Below are 12470 nucleotides of genomic sequence, written 5' to 3' on the forward strand. Positions count from 1 at the left end.
AGAGAGGCAGGCAGAGAGAGAGGAGGAAGCAGGCTCCCTGCTGAGCAGAAAGCCTGACTCGGGGCTTGATCCCAGGACCCTGGGATCACAACCTGAGCCGAAGGCAGAGGCTTTAACACACTGAGCCACCCAGGCGCCCCTAAAAGATTTTTCTAATATGTATTTAAGAGAGATCACAAGTAAGAGAGGCAGACAGGGGTGGGGGTGGGAAGCAGGCTCCCTGCTGAGCAGAGAGCTAGATGCAGGGCTCCATCCCAGGGTCCTGAGACCGTGACCCGAGCCGAAGGCAGAGGCTCAACACACTGAGCCACCCAGGCGCCCCTAGCTTTAATTTTTTGTGAATAGTTTGAAATATGGAAGTATATTACTTTTTTTAAAAAAAAGATTTTGTTTATGTATTTGAGAAAGAGAGCGTGAGCAGGGGAGGGCTGAGGGAGAGAGAGACAAAGAATCCCAAACAGACTCCATGCTGATTGCAGAGCCTGACTTAGGACTCAATCCCACAACCTTAACTTCATGACCTGAGCCAAAATTGAGTCAGACACTTAACCGACTGAGTCACCCACATACCCTGAAAGTATATTACTTTTGTAATAAAGTAGGAGGATATTACATTCTTCTTGTTTTAAAAAATTAATTTTAAAAAAGGGAGATAGGTTATAATGAGTGATTTTAGAAACATTAAATAAGCGAATTAAAGCCAAAGCAAACACAGTACTTACCATGTACCTGAGACCCAGGGAGGTCTGATAATTTGCCTAAAGAAATACAACAGTAAATGGTAGAAGTAGAATTCAAAGCCAGTCCTTCTGGGTTTTGAATTTGTGCTTTTAACCACTAAACAGAGTTAAGGTAGAGAAGCTGCTAAGTGAGGAGGAAATGCTCAATAAATAAAAACTATATTTGTCATTTTCTTATGATTCTAAAGCTTGGGATGCTTCTGTCTTCCTTAGAATTACTTCCGTAATATTGAAAGAACTGTAAAATGGAGATATAAAGTGGATGATAATATTATCTACCTCTAATTCATTGGGATACTGAAATGCTTATTTAAGATTTACAAAGATTAAGAATAAAAGAATAGTAAAACCATGTTTTTTTTTTAAGTTAATTTAACAATTACTGAATTTCTACTATGTACAGATCATTGGGATAAAAGAAGTAAGATTATAAAGACATGGGTCTTATCTATGAAGTTGCTTAAAACCTAGTAATTATCTCAGAGCACCTAACGTTTAAGGGAGTGAATGCAGACGTGCTGAGTGTGGCCAGCCGGTGGAACAGGACAGATTCGAAGTTCTAGATGAAATCCTGGTGTCACAGTAGCTGTGTGCTGGGCATACGTCACTTAGCTCTCCAAAGCTGTTTATTTTATTCAGGTGTTGGTTGCTGGTATTGTTTTCAGAATCTTAAAAATGGCAGTAATTATTAAAAAAAAAAAATGGCAGTAATTATGCCTAATTCATTATACTTGAGAATGAAAATAAAGAATGCAAAAGATTCACTTACTGTATCCTTAGCAGAGAATAAATGTTCAGCAAACAGCTACTGGGAAATGGGAACTATTGACAACTTGCTTGCATGGCCCACTCATGGGTGGACAGACACACCCCCCATCTACGAGGCAGGGGCAGGGGCCCCTCTGTGCTGCGCCAGTGCCTTAGAGAAGAAAAGTGAGCTGGAGCCCAGATACTCTTTGGAATGTTGAGCTGAAAAACAAAGAGCAACTGTCCCTGTGGGAGGCCGGCCTTCTTGCGTGGACCAGGGCAAATCACTGACACCGTCGGAATCTCACCCTCTTCCCTGCTGTAAATTAAGGAGGATGAATTATACCCATAATTCTCAAATCTGAATGGCTGTCATATTCTCATTGAGTGTTTGCTATTAGGAGGCCCACCCTAGGAACACCAAGGTCTTTTTGAAAGCTCTTGAAGTGATTTTAAGGTTCACAGGGTAGAAAAGCAGTGAAGTCGGTGATCTCTCAGGTTCTGTAGGATAAATGCCAATGTAGTCTGGCTGGACCAGTGGGTACCTGGTTATGTTTGGAATGTTGCTCAGAACCATATTTTGGAAGGTTTTAAACAGTCTATCTGTACGCAGCAGGGCCCCAATGAAGATTTTTATATAAAGGAATGTGTTGAAGGCAGTGCTCTAGAAAAAATGTGTCTGTCAGTTGTCTGCATGTAGTGGAAAGAGAAGAAAGAGGGAACTAGAAACAGGTTGGGAACGAAGGTGTAAGCAAGCAAAACTAAGTAAGGCACAGTCTAGTTGAGAGAATTGCAGGAGTATTGCTGCCATGTTTTAATTAGTATGAGACAGTGGAGAAACATGAGCTGTAATGTGGGAAAAGGGATGCCTCTGAAGCCGGAATCAAACGGAAATAAAGTTCAGTTCTCATGTGGTAATTATGGTGCTTTATGACCAGAGAAGGTCCTGTGGAGATGAATTATCTACTCTAAGTTACTATGTCAAAACCACACCTATTTCATAAGCTCCCACCAAAGGCTGAGCAAAAGAGGCACTACAGAGGAACCGTCTCTCCCCACTATTTCTCTCCCTTTCAGAAATAAAAATAGCAAAATTACTGCTTGTGAGTTTCTCAGGGTTTTGTTAAAAAAAAAATTTTAAGTATGTGTTAAAAGTGGCATGTGCCTGACACCTCTTGGTGTCTAATGATTCTTGAAGGCTCAAAGAAACAGGGAAAAGGGAAAATCATCCCAAGAGTGCAGAGACAAGAGGAAAAGTCTTAATCTTTGCATCTTGGAATCCTCCTAACCCAAATTACATGGTGAGCTATTTTTCTGAAAATGTGTCCATACTTCAAGAGATTAATAGAGATAAAGTTTTTCATAAAGAATTAAGTTTCCTGTGAGGAACTTTGTTGCTAACTTTTCCGCTGTGTCCTATGAATGTTAATGGACAGCCTCAAGTGTTTAGATTCCTAGGCTGCATTAAGTGGTAATTAATCTCACCAAGTTCATATATAAAAGGTTTAAGCTGCCGTTCTAACTGATGTGAGCCATGACAAATGAAAATCACTGAATTTTTACTATCAAATTGTTGTAGGTTTTTTTCCTGCTGATTCTGAAGAATATCCTAGCCCAATTATATCCCATGGGGCTTAATCTTCAGCCTTAATTTCCTAAGTCTGAATCTTCTTCTGGATTTTGGGAGGATTTCCAAATTAATGAAGTTTTTGAGGGGCGCTTAGGTGGTGCCATTCGGTAAGCATCCAACTCTTGGTTTTGGCTCAGGTTGTGGTCTCTGGGTTGTAAGGTTGAGCCCCCCCATATCAGGAGACTCTCTTGCCCCCTGCTACAATCCCTCCCCTCTAAAATAAATTTTAAAAAATCTTTTAAAAAATTTATGAAATCCTTGGAGGAAGAGTTCTGTTAACCATGAAGTCAATAGTCAAATGACCAGGATTAAAAAAGAAGCTTGCATTTATATGTACCTATGGACGAAGTGCATCAGGATATATTTTAGATTAGAAACCCAGGAGTACATAAATCTAGTGTACTTCCATAGAGTCTCACAAACACTATTTAAATGTTTGTTGACTAAATGAATGAATCCGTTAAAAAAAAATCACTAAGAGAGCTGTGGTGCACATTTCTTATAACCCTTCAACTTTTGAGCCATATCCCCAAAATAATCCAGTGAAGCACACAAGTGTTACGCCTTGTTCTCAAGGGCAGGATCAAGAGGAGCCCGGTAGGAGTTAGCTCACCCCCAGTGAGAAGAGGATAGCATGGGCAGCCACCTCCCTTAGGAAATAGCTAGCATGTAATAGACTGATGATGATAGATGTTGGCTAAATTGAATGCAAGGCTTGTGCTGGAAACATGACTTGTGTTTTCAAGGTCTATGATAGAAGACTCTTTTCCAGGTAAACTTGCCTTGTAGCATGCTGCTTCTAGCACTTGCAACTCAGACTCACGGAGTCAATATTGGTTTTCACTCTCCACATCTTCATCGTACAGAGACCAAAACCCATGGGGGTTTTGCAGCAGGAGCTACACTGAGCTGCCTTGGCTAATTTATGGAGCAACTCTGCTGAAATCTCAGTGTGCGAACAAATTACTGGAGAATCTTTTTAGAATGTAGGGTTCAATTCAGGAGGTCCAGATGGGGCTGGAGGCTCTGCATTTCTAATGAGCTCCTGGTGAGGTGGATGATACTGGTGCATGAATCATACGTTGAGCAGCAAGGTCATTAAGAGGTGGGTTTCTAAGTAGTTAGAAGAAGCACAGTGCTTGTGATGGACAAGCACTGGCTCTCCATCCAGAAGACTGGTTATATCAACTGGATGTGTCACTCAGCTTTTCTGAATCCAAGTTTTCTTATTAGAAAAATTAATATGATAGGGCAATGAACACCTGCTGCATGGATTGTTGTGAAAATTAATACCTGTTTTGTGAAAATTTACCAGAGCATAAGGTACATTGCCGAGTAAATGACCGCTAACCCTAAATAGTGAAAACAGAAGCACAAAATTCTATATTGGTACCCAGTAAAGATGGGGGGGACCCTTAGGCTGTGCTCTCTGCAGTTCAGGGATTTCTTGTTTTTCTTTCTTTTCATTCCACTTCTTTTACCAGTTACAATGCCTAGCACTTGGCAAGTGGTTAGTGTTTGTGAAATTGTATTGGTAGCAAAGTTGATCAATGCCAGTGTGTGTGTTTTTGGCTTTAAAAATACTGATATATCAGGGGGCACTTGGGTGACTCAGTGGGTTAAAGCCTCTGCCTTCAGCTCAGGTCATGATCCCAGGGTCCTGAGATCGAGCTCCACATCGGGCTCTCTTACTCAGCGAGGAGCCAGCTTACCTTCCTCTCCCTCTGCCTGCCTCTCTGCCTGCTTGTGATCTCTGTCTGTCAAATAAATAAATAAAATCTTTAAAAAAATAAATAAAAATACTGATATATCAGGATAATGTCCATGTGCCTCCCCTGTGGCACTAGCAGGAAAGAGAACTGCCACCCAAAATATTGGTAATAATTCTGGGGCCTTGAGTCCTCTCTGAACCAGAAATAATCCCTTTCAGGAGAAGACTAAAATGAAGAAAACAGAACCAGCCCAGATTTTCAATAAAACTTTGATGATAAAATAGCCAGTCATTCTTTGTCAGCCAATAGTCACAGTATTTCCTAACTTGACATATTAGGTATAAATTGTTGCCTCTTAGATATAAAAGCTCAGGTTAACGTGAGCAGTTTGGCTGGCTTGTCCCTGAGAGATAGCTCAGCCACTGTGGGGGTGCGGCTAGTCGTCCAGATGCTCAGTGTACCTTTCACATCATTGTGAGCTGGCTCCCACGAATGCCTCCACAATTGTTCCTCTGAGGGTTGAGGTTTCTGGTTAACAAACTTATAAAATACTAAAGCTCTCAAGAAAGTACATAGGAGGAAAGAGAAGGTAGAAATATCAGTGAATAAACTGCAGCATCATTTACATCTCTTTCCACTGAGAATTCAGAAGCAGTAACTATTGGCACCTTGAGACAATCTAGTTAATTCATTTGCAGTGAAATCCAGAGGGAATCAGGTTATCTTTGCTAAAAGAAATGAGATCTCAGCATCTAATCAGAGGATTTAAACAAAGTGTTATTAAAAGATGTTTTTTTTCCCTCTCTATAATCTCTAGGTCCCAGGAGAAAAAAGAAGAGGCTATCACCTTGCTGAAGGACTCCATTAAATACGGTCCCGAGTTTGCAGATGCGTATTCTAGCTTAGCTTCATTGTTGGCCGAGCAGGTAACTGTGTCCTTTGAACTTCACATATTTAAAAAAATTTTTCCTGTTGAATGTATACACTAATATTATCTAGATTTTGATTCTAATGGTTCAATTTGTAAACTCATATTGGACAACCAATTTCTATGTCAGTTTTCTTCTTGACAGAAATGACAAGTGTACCTTTCTTACTCCAATACTCCTGGTCTAGTGAAGGTAGCCTTTAGACACAGATGGTCCATTAGAGGTCATTGATGTATTCTGTGTCACTTTGAGACAGAATCTGTCAAGAGCAATACACAAGACACACCTAGATGGCTCAGTTGGTAAGTGTCTGCCTTCCACTCAGGTCATGATCCCAGTGTCCTGGGATCGAGCACCATATCAGGCTCTCAGGGAACCTGCTTCTCAACCTCTGTGGGCCACCCCTCCTGCTTGTGTTCTCTCTCTCTCTCTCTCTCTCTGACAAATAAATAAATAATTTAAAAAAAAAAAAAAGAGGGGTGCCTGGGTAGCTCCATCAGTTAAGCATCTGCCTTTGGCTCAGGTCATAATTTCAGGGTCCTGGGATTGAGCCCCACATCAGTTTCTCTGCCCATTGGGGAGTCTGCTTCTTCCTCTCACACTCCCTCTATGTTCTCCCTCTCGTATAAATAAATAAAATCTTTTTTTAAAAACCTCTAAAAATTTAAAATAGAATGAATGAATGAATGAATGAACAATGCACACTATTTGCTTATTTTATTGCTATTTACTTAATTTTTCTGGGGAATTGCTGATGGACTCAGATCTCCAAACTCAATATGCAACCAATTATTGATACTCTTAATAGATCTTGTGTCTCAGTACCTGTTAAAGGATCACATGAGACTCATAGAACAGACTCTGAAGAGACAAACATTTCTGGTGGCATAAAGGGATATTTTTCTTCCCCTCCTTCTCTTTACTTGTATCTAAATGATTGGTACTATTTTTCAGTGTTTTGGATACATGTCGCCTGCTAAGGGGAAACAAACAAATTATCTTCTCTAAATTGATGATACTGTCCTGTTGGTACATGTAAGTGCCTTCAGTAGACAGTGGATTCTGCTCTCACACAATTGCCAGACTGTCTTTAAAGGTTTTATTTATTAAAGGTTTTATTTATTTATTCGACAGAGAGAGAGATCACAAGTAGGCAGAGAGAGAGGGGGACGCAGGCTCCCCACCGAGCTGAGAGCCCGATGTGGGGCAATCCCAGGACCCTGAGATTACGACCTGAGCCAAAAGCAGAGGCTTAACCCACTGAGCCACCCAGGCGCCCCCAGACTTTCTAAAAATCAAAGTCAGCACCTTGCAAAGATGCCCTGTAGCATTCTGTTGGCTTAAATGTGATGAACGTTGGTTACATAGAGGTGCTATTTATATTCAAAAAACTTTGGAGGTTTCACCAGGATGCCAATTTAGAATTTTCTGTGGATATTTAAGTGTTAGAAATGATAAGCTTAGTTTTCATGTTCTGCTATTGTCCATGTAGTGTAGTTGGGCTTTAGACAAAAACCCATGCCTGTGGTGGGTGATTTCAGTGCTATTTTAGCACAGTGGTTAAGCGGACAGGAGGATGGTCGTGTTCTGTGTATGGTATACACTGGCTGTCCTCAACTACCTTTGGCTTGTGTTGAAGCAGACACAGTAGGAGACTTCTGAAGCAAAGATTGATTCTGCCATTGCTCCTTTTTCTCAGCTCATCCTGTTTCGCTCATTTTCATAGGACCTTTCCCCTGCCTTTGCCTGGCTGCGTGTCTTGCCATTACTCAGACATGCCAAGCATGCTTCTCTCTTAGGGCCTTCGCACTAACTGTTCCCTTTGCCTGCAGCACTTCTCTCCCAGACATCATAGAGTATCCTTCCTCCTATCACGCTGGTTTCTGTGCAAAAATTGCCCAATCAGAGGGGTTGTCTATGATTACCCTTTTTAACTGCCAACCTCTCACTGCCCATCATGTTCTCTGTCACTTTGTCCTGCCTTATTTTTCCCAAATAGTATTTATCATCATCCAACACACACATATTTTTAAGATTTCATTTATTTATTTGAGAGAGAGCATGAGCTAGGGGTGAGGGAATGGTGCATAGAGGGAGAAGCAGACTCCCCACTGAGCAGGGAGCTGAATATGGGACTTGAATTCAGGACCCTGGGATCAATGACTTGAGCCAAAGGCAGATGCTTAAATGACTGAGCCACCCAGGTTCCCCTAACATATGTTTGTCTGTGATCCTTCTCCCACCACTAGACTATTTAACTCATGAGAGTGGCCATCCTTTCTATTCATGGCTATATTCCCATGTCCTTCACATTGTATGCAATCAATAAATTTTGAGTGAATAAATGAATCTATATGAACTGAAGGATATATAGTCCCTCCAATCCAGTACATATTCCGAATTTTCCTCTTATATTATGGGAGGACTAAGCATGTAGGCCACACTGGTTTGTAATTGATCATACCCAAATGTAATGTGTTTGTCCTGCACTGAGTGGTAGTATGAGGACCACCATGTGCAATTGCTCTTCATAACCATAGAATCAGGGATGGTCTTGGGAACAGCACTTACTACCTCATGCAGTGTCGTCTTTATGAGGACTCAGGAGAATTTCTCTCATCTCAGTATTGGGAAAGGTTCTGCTTCTGAATTGAACTTTTTTCCCTTTATTTTTAATCTAACACAGGAAAAATCTTGTAAACACTAAAAAGGGTCAACTCTATTTCCATTTTCCTTGCCCCCAACCTCTGACTAACAGCCATCTGGACTGTATAATATGCTTTTCTGTGGGTACCACTTTTATTCCAGGCTTATCATTTTCCTTAAATTATTTTATTCAAGTTTTATTTCCAATTCTTAAAACTATCTCAATTTCTTTGTGGAATAATGGGGTATAAGTAAGCAAATACACTTCACTCTTGAACAGTGTGGGAAGTAGGGGTGCTGACCACCTGTGCAGTCAAAAATCCACATATTGACTCCTCCAAAACGAAACTACTAACAGCTTACTGTTGACTGGATGCCTTACCGATAACATAAACAGTTATTAGCATATATCCTGTGTATTATATGTGTAATATACTGTAGTCTCACAATCAAGGAAGCTAGAGAAAGAAAATGTTATTAAGAAAATCATAAGCCAGAGAACATATATTTACAGTGCTGTCCTGTGTTTATTGAAAAAAGCCTGTGCATAAGTGGACCCATGCAGTTCAAACCCACATTGTTCAAGGACCAGCTATAAATAAAATAATGCATTCATTGTTCCCAGCTCTTGTCTTTTTTCCCAGTTCACCAGGACAGATGATAAGCATTTAATTGCTCTTCTTGATGAAAACTGCCCTTACGCTAAATGACATTATCACTTACCTATTATGAGTGATAACGTAGTATGTTTCGTGGAGCTCTTTGCAGATATGAGAATGTGTATCTAGTCACACAGTTCCATCTTCCTAAAATGCCATCATCTTACCTTTCTCCCCTTAAAATTCCTCCCTAGTTTTCAAGATCCAGTTCACCTCCCACTTCCTCCCCCAATATTTCTCCACCTCCCCTTCTCATGGGAGTAGAGCTCCTATAAAATTTATGAAAGCGCACACATCAACGTGCAAAATAGTCACACATTTTTATTTCTTGAATTCAGATGTGTAACTACAATTTAAACAATTTTTCAGGTATGTTTTCTTCACAAGACCGTAAGTTTCCTTAAGAAAAGCAGCATCATCTCTGTGTGCCCATTTCTTTTCTAGGGCTTAGGACAGTTCACTGTATGATACAGGCATTCAGACAGCATGTTTGGATTTGATTTTCTTTGAGATTCAGGTACTCTGTAGTGTGATATTAAGAGCATTTGATAGGGAGCTAGGACACCTGGTTCTAGACCTTTCTCCATATTAACCAACTGTACAGACTTGGGTGAGGAGTACTTTACCTCTCTGGGCCTCAGTTTCCAAATCTGAAAATTGATAAATATTTTAAATTATCTTTACTGCATCTATAGCGCTAACATTTCAAGAGTGTGTCAAATTATCTTTTTTCATGTCAATTAAGTGCTATTGTTTTTTACCATTTTTTTAATCCAAGTGTAATTAATATACACTGTTGTATGAGCTTTGGTTGTACAACAGAGCAATTGAATAATTCTGTACATTACTAAGTGCTCATCAGTATACATGCCCTTAGTGCTCATGAATATTTCAATGAATGCTGTAAGGTTCCACCGTAATTAGTGCTATTGTTTCTGTACAAATAAAGGATTAACATGTTAATATTGTGAAAGTGAATCGCCTTCTTCAGTTGTGTTTTCTTTCTAAATTAATGAGCTCCAATTTGGTGAAAAGTTATTGCTCTAAAGATGACTAAGATGTTCTGTGATCTCAAAATGTACTACAGTCCATTCTGCAGTATCTTGCTATTAACACATCTTATAGGAATTGGAAGTTTAAAAAGGACAAAATATGTATGTTTCCTCTGTCATGTTTAAGGTATGTTAGATGCCGTATTTAAAATCAGCTGTGTGGGCGCCTGGGTGGCTCAGTGGGTTAAGCCACTGCCTTCAGCTCAGGTCATGATCTCAGGGTCCTGGGATCGAGTCCCGCATCGGGCTCTCTGCTCAGCAGGGAGCCTGCTTCCTCCTCTCTCTCTCTCTGCCTGCCTCTCTGCCTACTTGTGATCTCTCTCTGTCAAAAAAAAAAAAAAAAAAAAAATCTTAAAATCAGCTGTGTGATAAATTTAATTTTCGTGAACCACGGTGGTAAATTGGAATAGAGTTATTGTGTGTCACATGGTTGAAGTTATGAACAGTTTTCAAGAAGAACAAAGAATGATTACAATCATGATCTTTCCTGCCATATAAGGGTCACTTTTTTTTTCTTTTTCTTTTTTTTTTTTTTTTTAACCAGGCTTTCCTGCTCTAGGTTCGAATGTAAAATGCTGTGAGATCTAAGAATGTAATTGAAAGATTGAAAAGTTTTCTCTTTTCCTCCTTTAGGCAATTGATTTTTAACATCAAAGAGACAGAACAGCTGTTGGGCATAACTCAGGGTTGCCTTTCCTCTCTTTCAACAGCTTGTCTTCATGTTTTGAATTCTTCAGAAATAAAAGAGTGCTTCAGAGGCACAAGCAAGGCACAGAGAAACTGGTAGAGAGAATCCACCCAGCTTAACATTCTTTGGTAGTAAATGGATTCATTTCTTGGTGGCACAACCTTATTTAACAGCATTCCAGAATCTCCGACTCCCAGAGTGTATGAAAGCAAGGACTGCAAACCTTGGCCACTGTAACACAGCGTGAGCCCATCCCTTCATGGAGCAGGCCGTCTTCCAGCATCACCAGACACATGCATGGCCTATCCGCACTGTTGTTCTGGGCCAGTCTAATGACAGAAAACTGTCCTGTACCCCTGGACCCCTAAAGTGGGTCATCCTGTAATTGGCTCCCTTTGAGCCCCGTCTGACAGAGAGCTTGTTGGGCGCAGTTGTGTTATCACTTCCCTGATCACCCCTTTCCTAAGCTAACCTCTTTTCTTTCACCTTGATTCTTTCTTACCCTGATTTCCAGATTCTTGGCTTCTGGTCATGTTGCTTTGCATAGCCTCTGGACGATCCACTTTCTCTGTGACAGGATGGCTTCCTGTATTAAAGTGTAGTTCAGCAAGTTCAGGTTGGAATAGAAATACTTCCCTGGCTTGACATCCTGGGTGTCTGCTAAATGTCACCCTGAAATGAGTTCTGCTGGTTGTTTGGCAACCGCATGGCACTCTGGCTCACATTGGAGACAGTCAACTCAAGTCCCTATAACCTGTGAATCTTTGTTAATGCAATCGTTGTTAATGCAAGCCTCATCCATGCTGAAGGCATGTCTTTAAAATCTGGCTGAACGGACTCATCTTTATCTGTATTTAATTTCAACTTCTTTGTGATCAGTCTGAGATTTCAGGTGTTCTAGGACTTTTTGTCCTTTTTCTGCCATCTTTATATTAACTGGCCTTCCCAGATATTTCACTTGGTAAATTAAATAAAAATAGCTTCCAGTTACTTATTTATGTTTTTGATTAAAAAAATGTTGCAGAGACCTGCATTGTGTCTGTAGGATCTTCTTGCCAGGTTGACCTCTCTTTCACCTGAGACTCTTTACGTACAGTTATTTGTTGGTTCATTTAGCCAATCATGTTATCATCTAGCTCACCTCATCTTATCTATGAGGATGTTGTGAGGTGCTTTGTTAGAAACCTGCTGAAATCCTTCCCCTGATTGGAGGATGTGATTCTATTAGAAAACAACAATGAGGGGCCTGGGTGGCTCAGTAGGTTTAGCGGCTACCTTAGGCTCAGGTCATGATCCTGGGGTCTTGGGATTGAGTCCCGCATTGGGCTCCCTGCTCAGCAGGGATCCTCGTTCTGCCTCTGTGCCTCCCCTCTGCTTGTGCGCTCTCTCTCAGACAAATAAATAAATACAATCTAAGGGGGGGGGGACCCACCCCGAAAAGGTTTCATTTGCCATCCCTTGCTTTTACAGTAAGCATACTGCTGTCTGTTGACCCCATCTCCCATCCCCACTGCGAATAGAACCTGGAGTGTAGTAATCTCTTGTGGGATTTGCCTGGGACTAATATTTTGTTCATTCTGTTGGAATCCAGAAGTAAAAAGTAATTCTTTCTGGGCACAGTAGAGAATTTGAAGAGGGAAAATTTGAAAGATGAGTTAAGCTGAAAA

General features: G+C 40.6%; 1 protein-coding gene across 2 annotated transcripts in view; it reads left to right on the forward strand.

Moving 5' to 3' along the window:
• TMTC1 (transmembrane O-mannosyltransferase targeting cadherins 1) overlaps positions 1-12470 on the forward strand; it is a 259231-nt gene that overhangs the window by 222763 nt on the left and 23998 nt on the right. For both annotated transcript variants that reach the window (XM_082742146.1, XM_082742147.1), the window contains one exon: positions 5647-5755. In XM_082742146.1, coding sequence (XP_082598272.1) covers positions 5647-5755 — 109 coding nt within the window. The remainder of the gene's footprint in view (positions 1-5646; positions 5756-12470) is intronic.

The sequence above is a fragment of the Mustela nivalis genome (assembly GCF_964662115.1).
Source record: "Mustela nivalis genome assembly, chromosome: 7".
In the NCBI taxonomy this organism is placed as follows: Eukaryota; Metazoa; Chordata; class Mammalia; order Carnivora; family Mustelidae; genus Mustela; species Mustela nivalis.